The 24,030-nt window shown below is 37.7% G+C and overlaps 1 protein-coding gene across 1 annotated transcript; it reads right to left on the bottom strand.

The window, feature by feature from the left end:
- Positions 1-7,650: 7,650 nt before the first annotated feature.
- LOC141608331 (uncharacterized) lies at positions 7,651-13,928 on the bottom strand. The gene is made up of 3 exons (XM_074427691.1): positions 12,937-13,928; positions 12,320-12,488; positions 7,651-10,239 (listed from the first exon to the last, which is right to left on the bottom strand). Exon 3 carries the CDS (start codon positions 9,304-9,306, stop codon positions 7,651-7,653), a length of 1,656 nt encoding a protein of 551 aa, XP_074283792.1. The 5' UTR covers positions 9,307-10,239; positions 12,320-12,488; positions 12,937-13,928.
- Positions 13,929-24,030: the final 10,102 nt, after the last annotated feature.

Below are 24,030 nucleotides of genomic sequence, written 5' to 3'. Positions count from 1 at the left end.
ATATATATACATGATCAAGTCGGCGTTGACAAACTTTGTTTCCATATTTGTGTTTCATAGTCAACATTAATATAGAAGAAAATGTATTTTTTATTTGGGAATTATTGTGGATAAGAAAAAATGTTTATAAATGTTTCTATATAACTAATCTATAAAATATTATTAAAAGGCTAGCCTAAAAATGCCACGTAGAAATCTATAAAATATTATTAAAAGGTTAGCCTAAAAATGTCACGTAGAAAATGTCACATGGGATGAAAAAAAAGTGACGTACACAATAACAATGTGACTTGGCAAACAAAATGACATGGATTATCAATTTATTATTATATTGCATTAATTTAATTCACTTATTTCCTTTAAAAATTCATCCATATTACATTAGCTTTAAACTTAATTAACTCAAAAAAAAAACTACAATAAAAAAATATGCATTAACTATAATTTAATAATTTCAAGATATCTATATAATAATATAAAAAGCCTAGATTGAGTAGTTAGAAGAATGACACATGGCACGCAACATTTACATGTTAGATCATTTTTTTTATTTAAAAAAAATAAAAATTATAAATGTAAAGGCAAAGTAGTAATCAATAGACTAATTATTCATCTTATTTAAACACTTTTATTTACCATGCATTATTCCACTTAATAATCATTATTTAGTGCAAATGGTTTAATATTCTACTGTTATGAAAAAATTTCATCAATAAAAGAAAATAAATTGATAATATCCTAGCATATTCCTAGCAAAAATAAATTAATGAAAAGTAACATAAAAAGCCTAAATTGAGTAGTCACTAGAATAACACGTGACGAGCTACATTTACATGTTTGATCAATTTTTTATTTTTTATTTAAAAAAAAAAGTAAAAATAGAAAATGAAAAGGCAAAGTAATAGTCAATAGACTAATTACTCATCTTATTTAAACACTTTCGTTTATCACGCATATTCCACTTAACTATAATCATAATTTAGTACTAATCTTTTTATATTCTACCGTTATGAAAACATTTCACCTATAAAAGAAAATAAATTGATAAAAATTCTAACACATTCCTAGCAAAAACAAATTAATGAAAAAGTTTGTTTATTTTCACCTAATTATTTTATTTGATTTATTTTTCAACAATTCGCATATCTTTACTTTGTGCTGTGTAGGAATCAAATGGACATCAAATGGACAATAAATGAAGAGATAAGAGAGAAGTAGAAGAAAAGTGGAGAATTCGACAAGCATTTGTATTATATATTTTGCTTTAGGCATTGTCGAATGCATATAAAGACACTTGAGATTGTCGACGATTGAATATAATCATCAGCGAATGGTGGTCAAACTTTGGTGAAGGAAATCATCAGCGAATTACCGAAGGAAAAAGGCTATTACTGACGGATTGCCCGTCAGTTACCCGCGTTTTCGTAGTAATATAACTTGAATAAATTGTAACTTTAGTTTTTTTAATCTCTTTTCAATATTGATAGATTTTTTGTGGATGTTTTTAATATATTCATCATTGTTAATGTGTAATAAATTTATTAAGATTGATATTAACAACAAATTATAAATATGACTAGGGCAAGTCGTCGGTGTAAATATAATATTCTCTATATATTTAATTAAGTTGGTTAAATGGGTACATCTACGAAAAGGCTATGGTTACATTCAGTGTATAGAATCTTCTATACACTGCCAGTAACGTTATGACATGTGGCAATTGAGGGATACGAGATAGAATATTCTTTAGGTTTTGTTTTGTCAAAATTTGGGAGCCATAATTCAAAACATAAAATCTCAAATTTCAAAATTTTTCTAAAATATTATGTGTCATAATTATTCAGATTGTTTAAGATATTATTTTTTGGTGTTTATTTTTGTAATTCCCTAAAAAAAAAAAAAGCAACGTAAGAATTGTAGTTTTTTTTTATCGAAAGATAATTGCTTAAATGCTAGGGTAGAAATTTTAAGTGATCTGGTAAATATTTTGCTAAGATATAATATTATATTTAATTATAGTAAATATATTTATTAATCTTGATACCAAAATTATTAAAGTTCTTAAAACTTTCCCTCCCATATTTTTCTCTAATGTTGAATTTTTTTTCCCTCAAAACCTCTCCATAATTCCCCCATAAATGCCAAGAGATTCTTCCACATATCAAAATTTAATTGGTGGTGTATAGAATATTTTATACACCAAGTGTAACCTTAGCAACTTCCGTAAATCTATATTTTTCTCATGATTTGAATACTAATGAGATGAGATAGGATACATTTGAATTTGTTATCTTATTGTTGCTTTGATGATAAGATGGCAAAAGTACATTGTATATATCGATTTGCGATAATATGTTTATATTAATTCTCTTAGTATAATTACTTACATTTTATCCCAAAATTACATAATACTAATGAGTAGAATATCTTTTTTACTTTTAATTTTCAATGTGAGAATGGATGTTTTATCTATTTACCCACCTTATTTAAATTATTTTTATTTGATTAAACATTACAATAGTTAAGAGAAATGAAGAATATTTTAAGTCTTAAATATCATCATTATTTCTAAATTAAAAAAAAAAGAGGTATATAAACTATTGTATAATATACTACTTATTATTATTTTTAATTAATACGGAGTGTTATCATTTTAATAAAGTTGACTAACAAAAATATCAAATTTGACGTAAAACAAAAATGATATCATTTGGTTACAAAAGTAATGAGAATGAGAATAACAAAATAATAGGTTACAATAAAAAAACAATACTAAAGAATGACGTAAAATCGTAAATAACTGAATATAAAGCTACTACAAAAAGTAGTAAAAAAATTTACGCCAACAAATTAATGAAAAGTTAGAGCTTAACTCTTACACTTTCACAATAGGTTATCTCCTATTGAATAAACCACATCTCATCCTTTCAATTTCCCTATCATAATATTGCAATAGTTAGAACCCTACACAAATGCTTTGTGTGTCTTCTCATGTTTTCTAACTTTTAATTCTTTCATTAGTTTGGCATAAATTCAAATTCATCATCCTCTTTAAAAGCCAATCTTTTACTTTTATAAAATATGAGTATATTAGTATGAGACATCATGGAAGGTCTCATGTGTCAACTTTATTTTTGTTATCGATTCATAGAAACAACTCATTTTCTAGCTGAGTAAAACATACCTAAAATATGAAAGGCTAAAATAATTATAGAGATAGACCACGAATGAAAAATGGAAAAATCATCAAAAAAAAACTAAAGAGGAAAATGCATGAACGGTCCTTAAACCGAACGCGTGAATTTCACGGGTCATAAAACTAGTTTAAAAATTGAATACTATTAAAATATTAATATTAAATAATTTTTATTTAAAAATATATTTTCAATTTAAAAATTGTAAAAGAAAAGGTGTTATAAACTATTTTTTAAAAGTATTTTGTATTATATTTTAGATTGAGTTGAAAGTATATTGTAAATCCTAATTACTTAAAACCTAACGGTTGTATTAATATTAACAGATATTTCAACATATCGAAAATGAATGTTATGTATGCAAAAAATAATCATGTTTATAATGAAGATCCTTAAATTATACTACTATATGATATTTATCAAATTTGAGTTGAAGTGTCATCTAGGGTTTGAGGTGTGTCCAAAATTTGAAAATAATATTGTCTGCTTATTTTTTGTCCTTTTTCATATTGGGGTGTCTCCGTCAATTATTGTTCTTTTTATTTCAAAAATGAATTTGAAGACTAATTTGATCATTCACACTATATTTGTTCCACTTGTCATTTAGTAATGACCTTTACTCTTTTCTTGGTCTTTGTGTCAAAACCAAAGGACAACAATTGACCGGAAGGAAGAGAGTAATAAAACATTTACTCTCTCTGTTGCGTATCGGACACATTATAACGAGTGGTGTATGGGTGTCGAAGTCAAATATGAACACACTAGGTGGAGCTGCGCATCTTAAATAGGAGACATGATCGCACTTTTGTACTTGGGTCGAAAAACAAAATTTCCGTTCTCTCAATTTCTTTTTTTTTTTTTTGACAATAATAAACTTCATATATTAACTTAAAAAGTACCCACAATATCAGCCAGTTGCCAAGCTAACTGACCAGTGAACATATAGACGAAGGAAACTACGAATTGTGCTCAAAGAGTGGCGCAATTCGATTGGTACTGGCTTTTTGGAGGCCAGAACAGCAGATAATTTTTTTGATGTAACTTGGAAAGCAACGGAAGGTTGCAAAGCTGAGTGAGCTCTATACATTGTGAGAAGTAGGCCTTGTGTTGATGCTGCAAAAACCGTGGATGCCACATGTTGAACAACAGGAGTGTCAGAACTCGTATCCGAAGAAGAGATGATGTAGTGATCCCGATGAGATGACCTGCAAACAGGAATAAAGTAAGTCACCGCAGAGACAGGCAGAGCACAGTTCAAGATTGGTAAAGACAGTTTGGAGGCGGCCGCAGAATAGGAAGACCAAAGTACGGTCAGCTGAGAATGAGATGCAAGAAGGTAGTCAGATAGATATAAAATCTGAATCGGATTGACGCTGCAATTGTCAAAGACTACCGAGTTGGAGTCATCCAAATGGCCTTAATAATACATAGGAAACGAAGTAGGCACTGATCTGCAAAGTCCGTGACCCTGTGAAAATAGGTAATAAAATCAGCAATCCATCGTTGCAAACAAACAGCAGGATTAGCTACAGAATTAATGCCAAGAGCCGAAGATAGCCAAACATGTCTAGAAACAGTACAAGAGCGAAAAAGATGATCTAAAGACTCCGAATGTGAGTGGCAGAAGACACAGCAAGTACTAACCTGGATGCCTCTAACAGAGAGATTTTCTAAAGAGAGAAGGATATTATGTACTATACGCCAAACAAGGAGAGGGAACTTAGGAGAACAGCGAAAACCCCAAAGAACTTTCCAAGGAAAGGCAGAGTAAAACGAGGGAGAGCAAGAAAAGCACATCTGTGACAACAAGAAATCATATCCTGAGCGGACTGTATAGACTCCATCCTCCGTGTATTTCCAGTATAGAAAATCATCTATATCAATATGAGGGGGTTCCATAGCAAGAATAGCCTTAGCACACGGAGACTGAAACCAACGGTAAACAGAGAAAGGATTCCAATTACCCGAAGCATTGAGCAAATCACAAAGAGTTGGTGTTTCGGCAGCCGAAAATAATCTCACAGAGGGGGTGTGGCCGTTCACCCATGGGCTAGTAAACAGGTCAACAGCGGCACCGTTACCAAGTTTCCATGAAAAACCAGGAGAAAAAGCATTAGCCGCTCGACATAATCCAGACCATAAAAACGAAGGATGAGAGACTTTTGATTTTGAAGCAGGAATAGGTAGATCCTTCCTGTACTTGGGAGTCATAAACTTTGATAATAAACCAGATGGATGATGATGTATACGCCAGAAATTTTTCATAAGGGATGCCTGACTTAGCAAAGAGACAGATTTCAAACCCAGACCACCACTTTCAAGAAGAAGCTGCAGAGAGTCTCGAGAGAGCCAGTGAATAGATCTATGACGAACATCTTTGTGCCACCAGAAAGCCGCAATCAGAGAATCAAGCTTCTTACAAATTCCAAGCGGGAAAGGAATAGAAGTCATTAGAAACCGGAGAGAACCCAAAATAATAGAGTTGATAATAAGCAGCTTACAAGGCTACAAGGCTGGTTGAGATGGAGAGAGGACCAAGCAATAATACGAGAAGTCATCTTATCCAACAAAGGATGAAATGCTAAAGATCTCTTAGAAGGAAGATCTACCAGGACACCCAAATAATTCCCAAAGCATTCACATGTTCGCATTTTCAGAATGGATGCCGTGTGGGACTTGAAATCAGTCGGAGCATTAGGACTGAATTTAATAAAAGACTTATCCAAATTTACCATCTGCCCCGATGCGAGTTCAAAGCACCGAAACAAATCTCTGAGAGTCTCAAAAGAAGATGGATTTGCTTTACAGCAAATGAAGGCATCATCAGCATAAAAGAGATGCGTAATAGGTGGAGCATACCGAGAAATCTTTAGGCCATGTAAGGTGCCAGTCTTTTCCGCTATTCGCAACTGGCAAGATAAAATCTCCATGCACATAATAAACAAATAAGGTGAAAGAGGATCACCTTGCCTAAGACCACAAGAAGGTCTAAATGTAGCAGAGGGCTCGCCATTGATAATGATATTATAAGTGACAGTCGATATGCATTCCCAAATAATATTTTGCCAGAAAATTGGGAATCCAAATTTCTTCATAACCGCAACAAGAAATGTCCAAGAAACACGATCGAAAGCTTTATGTATATCAAGTTTCAGAGCTGCATAAGAAACCGATCCTTTCTTTGTCTTATTAAGATAATGCATAATCTCGTGAGTAATAAGACAGCCGTCTGACATAAGCCGAGAAGGGACAAAAGCTTGCTGAGATTCCGAAACAATCGATGAAATAACAAGCTTGAGGCGATTAGCAAGACACTTGGAGGCAAGACGATAAATAACATTGCAGAGACTGATAGGACGATACTGAGAAATCAACTCCGGCTTCTCAACCTTAGGGATAAGAATAATATGTGTATGATTCCATTCTTTCAACATAACACCCGAGTTAAGGAATCGAAGAAGAGCCAAAGTAACCAACTGACCTATCTGGGGCCAAAACATCCGGAAAAATTTGGGAGTAATCCCGTCAGGCCCAGGTGATTTGGACCCATCCATACCATTGAGTGCATGTATAATATCAGATTCCGTAAAAGGAGCAGATAACAGTAGGCAGTCCTCAGAGCTGAGCATCGGAAGATCTAAAGACTCAAGCAAAGGGGCAACAAACCCACGAGGTGAGCCAGGATCATGAGGAGGTGTTCATGAGGAGGTGTTGCACACAGGAGATCTCGAAAGAAAGATGTAATCTCCAACGAAATCTGCTCTGGAGTAAACAGCTATTCACCAGAGCCAGAAAGTAAAGCAAGAATACGTTGATGAGAAGATCGTTGTTTAACACGGGAATACAAGAACCGCGATAGGTGTTCCATAATTAATTGACCATCAGATCGATTATTTAACCAAGTAAACGGTGGACCAAAGAAAGGAACATCAAGCAAAAAATTGTCAAGTCGCCAGGTAGTGAAATCTTGTTGACCGCGAATGTCACATGAGCCACCTAATTTATCAGAATGCATCTCAACCTGATTAAAATCACCAATAATTAGAAAAGGAGACAGACTAAAAATCAAAGCAGTAATAGAGGTCCATAAAGAAAGACGCAACTCAAAAGATGGTTCACCATATATAAACATCACATACATATCAGGCTTTGTACATACATCAGTTACTTGTAAACATAATTTACACAAAATAAAGTGGGGGTGAATACTAATAGAGCTAAGTATAAATGAGTCATCCCAACGCAAAAGAAGACCCCCCACTATGCCGAACTGAGTCAATGCCACAAAAATGAGGGCGTCTAAGATGGGCTGTCTTCGAAGCAGCAACAGATAAAGAAGTCACAATCTCTTGCAAAAACAAAATTGACAGATGATATTGACGGATACACCAAAATAAAAACGGAATTGTAGGATCATCCATCTCTCCTAATCCCCTACAATTCCAGGCAAAAGTAGTCATTGGAAACCGGGTGGCGAATTATGGTCCGCCACCAGACCTTCAGCTAGCATGTCTTCAACGCTGGTACAAGGCAAAAAAGAAACAGGTAAGGAATAAGAAACAAAACGAAAAAGAAAAAGCTCATCTGGACGAGCGCGTTTGGGAGGCAGCTGATCAAAATCATCACACGAAATAGAACTGAATAGACGCTTAGCAACATGCCTCAAAATAACATCAAACTTATTAGAAAGCGCAGGAAACAAAAATGAAAAAGAAGGAATACGAGACGGATTTAATACCAAATCAGGAGAAATGGATACCAAATTCGTCGTGCAGTCCAAATCAAAAAAAGAAGATCGATTTGTTCGTTTAAAAGATGCATGACTGGAAGAGTTTATACCGACTTTTACCTTACGTTTATAAACCATAGTTAAAGACCTCGACACAGGTTTCACAAAGTCAAAAGCAACATCAGAAGCAGAAGTGATCGAGTCACGAAAAAGGCAACCAATATCTATAATCTGAGAAGGAAGAGTGGGTTCCCGAAGGCCTAATAAAGGTGAGTCCTCCATAGCATCTTCAGGAACGTGCATACGGAACGCCGGAGAAGGTGGATGAACAGAGACAGCAGGTGGAACAAAGCGAGAAGAAGAAGGAGGATCAAAAGCCGCAGTTCCACGCAGCACCAGGAACGCTTCCAACAGAACTTCACGGGTTAAATCTCCGTGGACCTGGAGGTCCGGAGGAGCCGGTGACGAAGGACCAGCCTCATCAGGATCATCATCTTCAGAGCTCGAGAACGAAAAAACAGGGGAAGCACCCCCTGAATCCATCACCACAGGGTCCCCATCAACCGTAAGATCAATAGTAGAGTTCAAATACTTGTACCTTGGTGGAAGACCCATGATTTCTGTAGAATAAAAAGGAGTATTAGGCGGCCCATGAAGAACCACCAATCCACGCGCTGCAAGTGAATCAATACGGGCACGAATAGCTCGAGCTCCGGCTGCCTTACTCGTTGGACAGAAGGAAATTCTATGACCAACCTGGCCATAGGTCTTGCAAAATCTGAAAACACCTTCATAAAAAAAGGAAATCCATTGATGTTCCTTTTCGTTCAGCGCCAAATAACATCCGGGAATCAAAGGCTTTGAGAGGTCGATCCAAACTTTAACCCGAACAAAGTTTCGCGGAGGTAGCAAAGTCGGGTACGATTCCTCTTCACATACATCACCAACATGGGACAGTAAGAACGCCGCAACAGCGGTATTCATCAGATGAAAAGGCAAATGCTTCACCCGGATCCAAATAGGAACAATATGGAAGAAGAGGTTGTCCGGGGTTGAAGTAGCCGAGATAGGGCGGAAGACGAGCAGGCTACCATCCAAATTAACCGTTTGACGCTGACGAAAGTAATCATAATCTTGCTTTGAAGAGAACGAGAAAAGGTAAAAAGGTTCAAAACGACGGACAGAAACCATACCATTCAACTTCCACTTCGCATTGACAATCTGCAAAATCCGGACAATCTCGAAGTATCGTTGATCCTGCAGCTTCCCCAAAAGTGTGAGAGATGCATCAATATCCGTGAAATCAACACACAAATGAGGCGGGAGCTGTAAGCAAGCTCCAGCTCTACAAGGAGGCGAGAAGGTGGAAGAAGAAGAAGCCATTAAAAGATGGAGATGTATAATTTAAGTTTCTGAAAACGGAGAAGGAGAAAGGACCTACTTGAACTGTTTATAAAGACGAAGGGAAAAACAGGTAAGATGACACGTGGAAAAGACCGGACGATGAACTGACACTGGGGCAAAAAGCAGGGGAAATTAGGTGGATGTCTTAGGTAGAAAGGGAATTTAGGTCAGCAAGAGAGGCAGGGGTTAAGTTTAGCGGTGGGATAAACATGCGAAAAAAGGTTTAGCAGGCAAAAGTTAAGGACTCCTTGGGAGAAAACTCTAGAGAGAATTTCTAGAGAGAGGTAGTTATATTATGATATTAAGGGAAATAATTGTATGAGGTGTTCTCTCAATTTCTATGATACCCTTAATTTTTCATGATCACGAGGCATCTCTTATGGTGGTTAATATGTGTTGTTACAATTACACTTGCTTAAACATCCTCAAATAACTCTTAACGGGTCCAAGGGGTAAAAGTTGAATTATGTCAAAAACATCTCTAGCCTCAAATCAAAGAGCTAACAAATAAGTAACAATGATGAGGTCAAAATCATATGGTCATTCATCCCACAACTATCATGAGTGGTGGGGATATAACATCTCATAAAGTATGCTCCTTTGATTTCATATGCCATGTTTGAATTGTTTTATATTTAAGACGAGTACTTCCGTTTTAAATAAAAAATTGTTTCTTGAGATAAAGCCCACAAATGGTATGCTCTTTTGCGTAGATTTGCTGAAAGCGCATTCATGGGCTGGGGATCATTCAGAACTAGTACCACATTGTGAAGAAATGTCTCTTTAGCTCGTGGAAGACAGCTAGTGCTGCTCCTCCGGCCTCTCCTACTAGTGTTGCAACCTCATTTCTGTGTACTGCGCCTCTAAATAAGTAGAGAGATGGAAAAGGGTAGAAAGATGCGTATATTGCAACTGCAGTTTACAGAGGAAGGCACATAAATCACAGGTTTTAGCAAAAATAAAAGTTAACGGAAAAAATCGACAGCATTTGGTTAACGTAAAGGTCCTTAACCGGAAAAATCGGATTTAGGTCCTTTTTTTCAGGTCAATACCTTTTGGGTAATGTAAATATTGAAAAAGTATTACTCTACCTCAAAGGCTAGCCGCAAGAATGCATGAACAGTTGAACACAATCTCTTGTAATACTACAGGCCATTTGGTTTCTCACTAGGATGTCTTCAGAAGGCCAAGCCACGACGCAAGAGAATCTTAAATTATACGTATCACAAGATACTGTCTCTACGGCCTAGATAACTCTTCAATTGGAAAAGGCGACTAGCCCTGTAACATATCTTGCAATATTAACAGACTATTCAGCCCATAAGCACAACTACTGCATCGATTCTGTATCGGTATCAATCAACTTCAGCATTCTATATTTCTGTCTATTAATCCTACGTCAACAATAGCCCCCCAAGCACTTGGACACGCAACCGTGACCGGTATTTCTAAACTAGTCTAACAAATTTATCCATTGAGTAAGTCACTGCACTAACTCGCTTGCATGAATTTGGAGGGAAAGGGAGGGGAGGGATTTGGAAAGAGGTGATATCCTTTGTTTAGATGACAAAATGGAGATGGATGGATTTGGAAGGGACGAAAAACTAGACCGCTCCATTTCTCTCCTCCAAGCCAATAGTTTCCCCTCCCACAAGGAAAGTTTTGGAGGTAAAACTCAAAAACCCCTCCCCTCCCTTTCCCTTCCCTCCATTTTTGGTATCCAAACAAGGTGTAACGCTCCGGTGGGTTAGATGACTCAACAAATCAGTCTGATGAACCTAATTGACGAATCCAGATTCATGTGCCATATGTGCTAGTTCCAAATCCTTCAAGATGACGAAACGTTTGTTACACTTGTCATTAAATGAGTCTCACACTAACATGTTTTCATACAAAGTTGTTGAAAAATCAGGAGATTGTCCCACAACATCGAGGTCAAGCAAAGCAAAGGTTAGCTATTCGAGTACTAATTATTGGATCTTCTTGCAACAGCAAAGGTAGAAAGAAGACTTGCAGAATAGCTGGCAATTTCCGACCTTCCATCAAATGTCGCTAATGAAGTGTGCTCCATAGGCGACGAACTTAAGTCCATAACCCCTAAATGTAGTTTTCCTACAGTAATAGCGTGATATTCTGTAAAACACTTGCTAATTCCTCTAATTCCAGAGAAGATTCCGGATACCCAGCCAATTGAATGTAAATCCCCAGAGAGAACAATTTGTTCTGTTTCTCCAGGATTTTTCATCATGGTAATAACCCATTCATGGCTTGTCAAAGATCTACCAAACTTATAAAGACACCCTTTTACGACACATAAGAACCTGCATGAACACTTGTCACCAACCCCAGCAGTAGGCGTTGCCACCGTGAGGTGAGGAAACGTGTCAAACACCTCGAGGGCTAAATCAAAAAAAAAAGAATTTTTCTTTGTATCCCGGATTTGCGCTGAATAGTCATCCAATATAGAGTCTCATTAACTAGCAACCCTGATCTATCTAAGTGGTCACTAGTCCTCAAATCGGAGAAATTTTGAGAGGAAAAATCATTGTCAATTCTTCTCCATTTATTGAACCTTATTGAGAAGACATGAACTCTGATAGCTTGACCCCACAGACGTTTGCATATACCAATAATCTTGTAGTCATTTGTAGCAGAAACGTACCCAAATCCCCAAGTAACCAGCCACTCTTTGTCTTTACAGACTTTCGAGTTCGAGTATTTGCGAAATTCGCTGGTTATGGGATTCCATAGGATGAAGGACAACTTAGTTTTTGATCCTAAACAAATCAGCCCATTACAAGTGCCCACCAACAGCATTCTATCCTTATGTACATCAAAGTCAACCTCCATGTTAACCAGCTCAATTTCGCCATTTTCATAAGACAACATCTTGAATTTAAAGTCAGATTGAATGAAAAAGGATTGAATGATTAAAGGATGGGGAGATTTAAAGTGGGCAAAAGCGAAATGAGAAGATGAAAGAGTAGAATACCAAAGTTTGGAAACGGACTTCAATCGAACAATGGATTTGATAGGCAATCTTGTTAATATCATCTCGCTTATTAAATCATGTGGCAGCTCTCTTTGCTCAGTTTGCTGTATTGTATCTTTCTCATCCTTGCTTTGACTTTCCATCTCTATTTTTTCTTCAATTTCTTCACCTTTTAGTTTTGTTATTTATTGACAAATGAGTGCTCATCACTACTTTGAAATTGTCATAATCATTTTGTAGACAACATGATAGTATGATACTTTAATGCCTTTTCCATTTTATAGACATTTTTCATTTTCGTGTCTTTACACAGATTATCGTGAAGGTTTAGATATATACGTATTGACAATTCTAATACGACTTGTTACTTTATTAGTTTGTATACATCTCAGACGTGTAGATTATTTTAGACACGGGAATATAAGTTGGGAGGATATCCTAGACATTTATTTACTCTCATCATACATTCATAGTTCATACTAACCTCTTTCCTGTTTCTTTAAATTTATCACCACTAAACAAATAAACAACCCATAGGTAATATTTCTTATAATTTTTGAAAATGTTTTACTTGTATAATTATAGTTAATACAAATTTGAAATGAAAATGTGCGTACCTTGGTCCTCACACAAGGAGTGTGCAGTACATGATCTGAATAATCTTCTCTTCTATTCTCGTCAAGCAGATTGACGGAAATTAACACCATTCTCTTCCATTTTTCATTGATGTGGAGACACTCGTATGATCATCATAAATCCATAATGTTAAAGCTCCAATGGATCCGGCTTCTTTAGGTTCTTTATAATGGATCGGTTTTCACAATTGCATGTGTACTGTAAAATTGCACAGAGGTGACAAGTAATACCAGAACCGTCCAACATAAGCACAATGTGCCGTGTCCATGTCATAGAAATTACTCAATGGGAAATAGACGAAACAAGGCTTGGAATATAGCTTCCAATATAACCGACTCTTCAAACCACATAAGCACCAAGTACTAAATAGATACACTTGAAGTCTTGAACCTAGAAACCAAATACTCCCAACTGGTTTCCAATTCAAACAAGCCAAGGAGCAAGCGGAACTTAAGCCTACTTTTGCTTATAATGATGTTTTCAGTGATAAGCAAAATATCACTGAAAACATCATTATCACTGAAAACATCATTATCACCTTCAACCCAATCCACCGGGTCGTTTTCCCATGCAAGCGGAACTGTCCCGAACTCAAAGGAAGGCCCCTGAGCATACAAATATGCGACCAGTCCCAAATCATCTCTATTAGCAACCCATAAATATGGTCCTGACGGAGGTTTAACGTTTTCAAACCACCACCTCGAAGCTTCATTATTAGAAAAAGCGCGCTCCAGTTTGCGAGCTTGACGGAAGCATTCGCGCTCATCTCCCGCTCCAAACTCAATCATTGCATGTCCCTTGAACGACCCATTGGAAGAAATAGCCGGGTGGATAGCTTGAACTAAATTTAATCCAGCACCCCGAATAACTTCTACTAATCTGTCAAGATCATATGAGAGAGTTTCCTTTCCAAACCCATCTCGTGTGCTTGGCAAATTATAAAGAATACACATCACAGGTTTGACGTACAATATTTCGGAATGGCGTCGAAACTTTCTCTTGAATCAAAGGATTCTACATCAGATTCATAGGATGCATCAGATTCATAGGATGCATCAGACATAATTAGTTTATAGTATAAGAATGGTTGAGAGGGAATTCAGTATAGATTAAGTTTGAAGTTTTTTGAAACAAACACATGAAAACCTATTTATATAGAAATAATTAAGGCAGATGCAATGCATCCGATGAATCTGATGCATAGAAACGTTTGGTGCATCCTATGAATCTGATGCACAGAAATAATCTGATGCATAGAAATAATTAAGGCAGATGCAATGCGTCCAATTAAGTTTGAATTTTTTTGAACGAATGAATGTTTGGTGTGAAACCTAAGAGAAATGTGTAAATGCGTGGTAAATAGAAACGTTGTAAATAGTCAATGTTTTTATCAAGTTGTTTTTATAAAGATCAACAAAAAAGAATCCAAAAAGAATTGACACAAATTCTTACTTAAGACGGGCACTATTCTTTTTGAAAACAAATACTCCCAAAACGAATATGGGGGACAAGTGGGGGCACCCCCATGTGCCTCCACTATCCTCTATTTGGGCATTTTGTCTCACAAAATGGTATCCGTCTACAACTTAAGACGGATAGTGCCCGTCTTAAGTAAGAATTTGTGTCAATTCTTTTTGGATTCTTTTTGGTTGATCTTTATAAAAACAACTTGATAAAAACATTGACTATTTACAACCACACATTTACACATTTCTCTTGGTTTCACACAAAACATTCATTCGTTCAAAAAAATTCAAACTTAATTGGACGCATTGATCCGCTTTAATTATTTCTATGCATCGATTATTTCGTGCATCGATTCATAGGATGCACCAAACGTTTTATGCATCGATTCATCGATGCATTTGCATTGCATCCGCCTTAATTATTTCTATATAAATAGGTTTTCATGTGTTTGTTTCAAAAAACTTCAAACTTAATCTATACCGAATTCCTCTCAACCATTCTTATACTATAAACTAATTATGTCCGATGCATCCTATGAATCGATGCATCCTATGAATCGATGTAGAATCCTTTGATTCGAGAGAAAGTTTTTGGACGCCATTCCAAATATTGTACGTCAAACCCGTGATGTGTATTCTTTATAATTTGCCAAGCACACGAGAGATGGGTTTGGAAAGGAAACTCTCTCATATGATCTTGACAGATTAGTAGAAGTTATTCTGGGGTCCGGATTAAATTTAGTTCAAGCTATCCACCCGCTATTTCTTCCAATGGGTCGTTCAAGGGACATGCAATGATTGAGTTTGGAGCGGGAGATGAGCGCGAATGCTTCCGTCAAGCTCGCAAACTGGAGCGCGCTTTTTCTAATAATGAAGCTTCGAGGTGGTGGTTTGAAAACGTTAAACCTCCGTCAGGACCATATTTATGGGTTGCTAATAGAGATGATTTGGGACTGGTCGCATATTTGTATGCTCAGGGGCCTTCCTTTGAATTCGGGACAGTTCCGCTTGCATGGGAAAACGACCCGCTTGCATGGGAAAACGACCCAGTACCATCTTAAGCCTACTTTTGCTTATAAGCTCTCAATCACAGTTCCATCTCACTCATGCATGTCAACATTCGTACAACCCAATAAGAAGATCAACATCAAAGATTTATTAACAGATAGATAATATCGATTCCTAATAAGATTTAATGAAGACAAAGCATAGAAGAGAAGCTCTTAACCAGCAACAACCAAATTAGCAATTCATAGCCTTGTATAAGAAGAAATTATCCAAGGCCACATATAACACAGAACTCAAAAGTCTAAGAAAATAAAAAGTGGAAGATAACAGGTAAGCTTCCACATCAATTTTTGGGTCAGAATTCACTGCTACATTTAGTCAATCCCTCTGAAAGCTCCTCAACAGTAAAGGGCGAAAATAGGCTTGGAACATATCTTGCTACCTGAATTGACTCCTTGAACCTCAAAAGCACTGTGTATGTCATAGGTCTAGTACATGTGTCGACTATCCCCAACGCTCTACTTGGAAAATCCTTTAACTCGCAAGGGAATGGCCCCGTCATAAAAAACTTCTCAGTCTTTGTAAATCCGATCATTTGAGAGACCAGATCAAATATCAACCCATTTGGTAAACTAATAGATTTCACTATTGCAGGAGGTTCCAATATGTGCATTAACTGGTCACCTATAAATGTGTTACTACAGTTAAACTGGCTCAAACACCCACTCATAACTCCTAACAAGTCCAACCCATCCCAGTTGATCTCAACTACGTCAAACCTCTCAACCCCTAAATCAAAGCTAACAACTATCAGGTCTACTATAACCATTCCAATATAATTTTTCACCAACAAGAACTCCGTGTCTTAAAAGAAAGAGAGGATAATTAAAAAAATCAATTTTTCTCCACCTATTTTCTCTCATAGAGAAGATCCAAACAGTATCACTCTTTGTGTTACCTTGATATACTGTCAAAATAACAACATACTTGTAGTCATCAACAGACGATGCATACCCAAATCCAGAAGCTACAACGACTCTAACAGCCTTATCAAAATGCTTTAAATACCCATCTGACTCGTATTTGTGCAGCTTACGGGAAGCCGGGTTCCATAAAATGAAGTATTTACCAGAAACTGGGGTTAAACAAATCAACCCATTGCAGCAGCCTGTAAGTTCAAGTTCATCTTTATCGACGCCAAACTCGAAGTCTAGTTTGACCAAATTATCTTCAGAATTACCAGCAATTTGATCATCATCGTAAGAAAAAATGTAATAATTCTTACAATTCTTGATAAACAAGGTGCTTACCGGAACGGAAGGGTGAGAAAAGGGGGATTTGATAAGGTGGGCATTGGCGAATTCGGAAGAAGAAGAGTAGAATACCATTGTTTCGAAACCGACTTAAATCGAACAATGGATTTAACGGGTAATCTTGTAAGTATTTCTTGAAAAATCAGATCATCAAAAAGGTAGCTTTGTTGCTCAATCACTTGTTTCTTCATTGAATTAATTGAATTATTTGGGTCTTTGTCTCCCATTTTCTCAGATCTTCAACTGTAAATAGTAAAGGAAGGCAGTGAAGTGAATTAGTGAAGAGAAAAGGGAGGTAGAATTAGGGTTCTTCGCAAGATTTGTGACTGAGGGTAGAACAACAAATTGGGATCATCTCATTTTCTTTTTCTTTTTCTTTTTTTGACTCATATTTTATTCCACCATAATCTAACGGACTAATTTTAGCTTGAAAATAATGATCGGGTTAGCTCGGGTTCGAGTCTTTTTCGAGTTTATTATTATCAAATTATTTAGGAATAATTATTGTTGTGCAATAATAAAAATTTGGAACTGATCATATTAGGTCGAGTCAATTGCGTTATAAGTCAAACTAAGATCTTCAATTCGGGTGTCGGGTTGCATCATTAACGCCAGGGCAATTTCCCCAAAAATATCTGATAGACCACCACCCTCACCCACTCCCACACCGTCTTATCCGATCCCCGGTCAAAATATTTTGGAATCCCGTTGAAAGATATTTTTGAAACTCGGATGCTAGGGGTATAGGGCGAATCCTGAATACTGTCCTTGAATCCAAAAAACTGTCATTACACAAAACTGTAGTTTTTTTACACCCAGATAATAGTTCAAAGCCGTAGTTTCCTGAATTCATTTTTAAAATAATGATCAAAAATAAAGTATTTGTCGTTTTGGGTCGGTTTTGAAAATAATTGTCGAAATGATGTCCACGTAGACTCGGGATTGCGGAACCTGAAATTTGGGATAAACACGCCATAGGGAGTGGCGTGTTTATAGTTATTATGAAAGTGTACTTATTGGGAAGTAAACGTAAGGAAACACGCCAATACGAATGGCGTGTCTTACTAAATAAACACGCCACTTCTCCTGGCGGGTCTTGCTAAATAAACACGCACTCCAAATCAGCATCTCATCACCATTACCAAATCATCTTCAACACCCACATTAATGGCTTATCATCTCCGTCACACTTTTGACCACCATGGTTCGCTTCAATCGAGTCATTATGGCTCGGACTAAGCCACAACCAATGAACCACAAACACCGCCACTGCTCTCCCTTGCTCCGCTACTTAAAATCGAAACCCGACCCCGCTGCTCAATTACGATTTACGATTAGCCCAGATTCAACCTTCAATCAATCCCGTCGGAATCGGAATCGAGTTAATTAGCATCACCATAGCTGCTCAATTCAACAATCAGCCCGACCATTGCCGCTCACCTCGGTCCAACACCATCGAAACGAAGTTAGAGCAACGAACCACCTCCGCATCTCCAACGAACCAGATAACCACCACTTGCACCTGCTCGCATACAACCCAGAAACGCCGGGTTCGTGTCACATCGTACCACTGCCGCTTAAGTTGTGTGAGGAAGGAGGATAAGGAGGAAGCATGGTTGATTGGCATAAATGTTACAGTACGTGGTACTGTTTTCAATTGAAAATTTTTAATCCATGAGCCACGCCACTATCAATGGCGTGTCTCCTCAAGTATACCCGCCGTTCCGTGTGGCGTGTTTGGCTTCCTAGTTTATTTCACTACTGACCTTCTTGGTAACTATAAACACGCCACTCCCTATGGCGTGTTTATCCTAATTTTCAGGTTCCGCAATCCCGAGTCTACGTGGACACCATTTCGACAATTATTTTCAAAACCGACCCAAAACGACAAATATTTTATTTTTGAACATTATTTCAAAAATGGACTCTAGTTTCCTGGAAACTGTACTTAGGCCATGTTCTTTTCGACTGAAACGGATCTGGTCAGAACTAAACTGAACTTATAGGATCTGAACTAAATTGAACTGAAATTATAAGATCTGAACTTTTCTGAACTTATAGGGTCTGAACTGAACTGAGCTTATAAGATCTGAACTAAACTTACATGATCCGAATTTAAATTAACTTTAGTTAATTTTATTATTATTATTATTATTATTATTATTATTATTATTATTATTATTATTGTTGTTGTTGTTGTTGTTATAAAAAACATAAACTTTTATTGATATTAAACAGAAAATTTACAAGAAAATAATGGGCATCCAAAAGAGAATATTGATAAGAAAATATAGTCTAAAACACAAGGTAAGATAATAACATTTTCCCGCTTTATATACATTGGTTTGTTCATACATTATATTACGATTACGTTACGATAAAAAAAATAAAGAGAGGAGTGATAATTTTGTTTTAAAAATAGTAATGTATATATGTGTCAAATAATTAATGTCAAATATTTTTGTATCGGTTTTTAAAAATAATATTCCGTATATAACTTTTTTGAACTTAATTTATGGGATCTGAACTGAACATATATATATATATGATCTGAACTGAACTGAACTTATAGAATATGAACTGAACTGAATTTGTAGGATCTGAACTTAACTGAACTTATAAGATCTGAACTGAACGTATAGGATCTGAACTTCACTGAACTGAACTTATAGAATCTGAAGTAAACTTAAATTAAGTGACTTTAAATCCAAAAGAACAGGGCCTTAGTTCTTAAGCAGTTAAGTAGTGTGCGTTTAAAAACACCAAGTACTTATATTTGTATCTCAAGTATGCCTACGAAAACCTCTCAATAAGAGAAGGCCAACGATGGGCGCTAATCGTAGCACAAACAGTCTGATAGAATTATGTGAAACGTTTGAAATGTATTAGAATTACATAAAGAGTAATTTATCGCTTACATCCACGTTTAATCCACTTTTTTTTATATTTACTTCCACGTCATTTTTTTTTTAATTACATCCAAATTAATACCTCCGTTTATAAATTGCACCCGATGCCATTTTCAGGTGGAAAAAATTATAAAATGACGAATTTTCCCCTGCATCTATTCTTCCTCAATCCTCCTCCATTTACCAGCACTTCCCCTCTCTCGCTCTACTTCCTTCAATTCATCTCCATCAACATTAAGATTCACTTAATTTTCTGAACCGTGTACGGGGCGGAAGATTTAATTGTGAATTCAAGTGAGGCGAGAGATCCGAATGCACTAGGTGCAACCCGACCAGTTCGTGTCTCTTGATGCATTATTGGCGAAGCGAAAGACTTTTTTTGTTGTTTTTTTGTGTTTTTCTGTTGTGCAAGAATAAAAGGGATATTTGTTTCGATATCTTATGAAGAAATCGAACCAATGGGATATTTGCTATCGTTAGAACTATAACGATAACAATGGGCGGAATTCTCGTAACGCGACAAGAAATTCCCCTTAAACTTCGGAGCACGTCCTTGGTTTAATTCGAGGTTAGAAACACGTCGACTCTCTTGTCGTCTCTACACTCGTGTATGCCACACAAAATGCTTTGACGGTTTTTGGAGAAAACTTCTCAAAAATAATTTTAATTTCTTTCAACAATGATCTGAAATGAAATACAATCTACCCTTTTATAAGGCCCTAAACCGACCTAGGGGACTTAGGATGACCATATTTGACCCGTATTAAATTCAGTTCTACCTAGTTCCTAGCATAATCTCCTAATTAAATTTTTATGGAAAAGAGAATTTGACAATGTAGATTACAATGCTAGGCAAATAATAAATTATCTCGAATTCCCACAATAAGGCTTCACACGACAGCCACCCGTGACCTTTAATTCCGTCTTCCCTTGTTTTGCGTGCTTGCTTCTATTTGTCAACCCGTAACTTGATCATCCGTCATATTTATTTTGGGATTATTCGGACTGATTTTATTTGTGATTCCCGCTAATTTTTATTAGAATTTTTACCCCCCTCTACACGCATCAACACTCCCTCTCTTCAAGAAGAATCGTCCCGATTCTTGTACCTTCGTTTTCTGCGTCGGTGTAACACCCCCTCATACCAAGGTACCTTACCAGGACCACCCAAGTATGAAAGACTGTTACCATCTCGGTTGCCCGAGGTTAGTACATATCAAAAGCGTCTGAACTGAGCACATTTATTAAAGTAATGTAGAATGTAAAGTTTACAATATCCAAATCCAAATATTGTCTAACGAATACAACTTCAAAGTCTTAATAATAAAAGGAAACTCGCTAAGACTCAGACAGTGTTGCTATGACTCGTGGTGGCAATTCTCCCAATGAAATCCCCAAGCTCTCACTAGCAAAACCTGTCAAGCCTGCTCACCATCCCCGAATGGATCACCGCAGATTACACAAACAACAACGGGGTCAGTATTATGCAACAACAAGACAAACAAATGCAATACACGTCCGATCATCGTCAACTCCCAATCACCCTGTCTCACACAGTAACTGACTACACACTAAAGTGTGTAGCCCCCGCGCCAGATTACCCATCGCAACGGGTAATCCTCGCCGTCGATGGGTGACCGCACCGATCCCACCTAGTCCGGCTCCTCAACGAGCGACAATAATCCCTGTCCCTTAATGTGCACATCCCCTCCCGTGGCGGGTTCCACGGAGGGCGAACTAGGGTGTGAAGCCACTCCCGCAAGTGACTCCACCACAATTCCAAACACATGACATTACCGTCATCTCAATCCCCTCACACCAACACTGTCACAACAATCTCCATATAACGATGATCAATAGACAACGATAAATACAACAATATGTCATGTAAAGCACATCAACTGAGTAGGGAAACCCTACCTTAGCAATCACAGCAGTATGCAAGCACGGACAATCAAAAAGGCTCCTCTACGAAGTCTTCTCCTATACAATGATCACACAATACAATTACACTTTGTACAATTCCCGACATTCCCTTCCCATATAAATGTACAGTAACCCAAAAGATACAGTAATTACAAAGGTAGGACTTACCAACAAAGCAACAAGAGTTTATACGGAAGAATCGCCGCGAATTATCGACACAAGGATGCTACGAAATGCTCAAAGGGATGATTAGGGAATAGGGATGATTAGGGAATGATTTGGTTAGGATTAGGGCACGTAGAATGTTAACTTATTTGTGAAAAGTGAAATTAGAAACCGACGCGGAATTATAAAATACCCTAATCATTCCTTAATCAAACCGTCGAAATATAACCTCGCAAACCAGGACACTCGGTCGAGTGTGACGACACTCGGCCGAGTGGCCTACACTCGGTCGAGTATTCACTATACTCGGCCGAGTGTTCCTCGGCAGAACCGAAATAACTCACACAAAGAGCACTACTCGGCCGAGTAGGCTCTACTCGGTCGAGTAGGCTCCTAAGGAAGTCCGTACTGTTACAATCTTTCCCCCTAAAAAGAACTTCGTCCCGAAGTTCACACTCAACTATACACAAACACAACACCACGACACAAGACTCTAACCAACACATGAGACAATTCCAAGGAACTACACAAGCATCACTACAAATTACCCCAAACACATCTCCCGACACGAAACAACCAAAGTAAGGAAGGCACAAAACACTATCGCGACCATCTCCTACCCCCTTAAAAGACAACGGTTACGTCCCCGTAACCAAACGTACCTGATCAAAAAGGTTAGGGAAGCGGTCTCGCATAGCTTCCTCAGCTTCCCATGTGGCTTCCTCCACGTTATGGTTAGACCACAGAACTTTGAGTAAGACCGTCTCACCCGTCCGGGTTTTACGAACCTTGCGATCAAGAATCTCTTTTGGAATTTCGGCATATGACAAGGATTCATCAAGTTCGATGTTCTCCATCTCGAGAATGTGCGACGGATCACTCACATATTTCCGGAGTTGAGACACATGAAAAACATTGTGAACTCTATCCAAAGCTGGTGGTAAAGCTAACCTGTAGGCTACCTCGCCAACACGGTCCAGAATTTCATAAGGACCTATAAACTTTTGGCTTAGCTTCCCCTTTTTCCCAAACCTCATAACACCTCGCATAGGTGACACTTTCAAAAGCACCTTGTCACCTACCGCGAACTCAATGTCCCTGCGGTGTAAGTCGGCGTAGCTCTTTTGACGATCTTGAGCTGCTCTCATCTTTTGACGAATCAACTGGATTTGCTCAACCATATCCTGAACCAACTGTGGTCCTAGAACCCTTTGTCTCGGAACTATCATCCCAACAAACCGGACTTCGGCATTTCCGGCCATACAAAGCTTCAAAAGGTGCCATCCCAATGCTTGTATGATAACTATTATTGTATGAAAACTCGATCAAATCAAGTCCTGTCTTCCCAATCGCCTCCAAAGTCCATAACACATGCCCTTAGCATGTCTTCTAAGGTCTTGATGGTCCGTTCTGTTTGACCATCGGTTGCCGGATGAAAAGTGTACTCATCTTGACGTTGTGCCCATCAACTCTTGCAGTTCTTGCCAAAACTTTGATATGAATCTCGCATCACGATCGGAAACAATATCTTTCGGAATTCCATGTAACCGAACAACATGTTTTTCGTAGCCCAAAGCCACGTGCATCTTAGACCAAGTATCTTTCATTGGAACAAAATGGGCTGACTTGGTTAGCCGATCAACAATCACCCAAATCATGTTGTTACCTTGTTGTGACCTAGGTAACCCCACAATGAAGTCCATAGAGATCGACTCCCATTTCCACCCGGCACCGTCGGGACTGAATCTTACCTTGAGGTCTCCTTTGTTCACCTTTGACCCTTTGGCAAGTCAAACATCTAGCCACAAACTCAGCTACCTCCCTCTTCATGTTCGGCCACCAAAAAGTCTTCTTAAGGTCTCTGTAAAGCTTGTCACCACCCGGGTGAACCGAATAAGGAGTGCAATGAGCCTCGGACAAGATCATTCTCCTTAACTCGCATCGTCAGAACACACCATCTCCCATCAAAACGAACACTCCCATCCGGATGTATAGAGAACCTAGATGTTGCTCCACTCTCTACCTACCGACTTCCACTCCCGGATTTTAGGATCAAGCTCTTGCTTCCCTTTGATGTTTTCATACAACTCTGGCTCGATCGTCAAATCCCCGATGGTATTCCCCTCTCGAATCATAAAGATCCCCAATCTAGACATCTCATCTCTCAACTTCAGCAAAGACATAGCTGTGCATAGCGAATGAACGCTCTTCCTACTCAAAGCATCTGCGACAACATTAGCCTTACCCTCGTGATAGATGATCTCCATATCATAATCTCCAATCAGCTC

Source organism: Silene latifolia, chromosome 10 (assembly GCF_048544455.1).
Source record: "Silene latifolia isolate original U9 population chromosome 10, ASM4854445v1, whole genome shotgun sequence".
In the NCBI taxonomy this organism is placed as follows: domain Eukaryota; kingdom Viridiplantae; phylum Streptophyta; class Magnoliopsida; order Caryophyllales; family Caryophyllaceae; genus Silene; species Silene latifolia.
Note: the sequence above shows the minus strand (reverse complement) of the source record. Positions and strands in the feature narration are given on the sequence as shown.

Excerpts from the sequence above, each read along its gene's own strand:
- LOC141608331 (XM_074427691.1), bottom strand. The coding sequence starts at position 9,306 with ATGGCTTCTTCTTCTTCCACCTTCTCGCCTCCTTGTAGAGCTGGAGCT.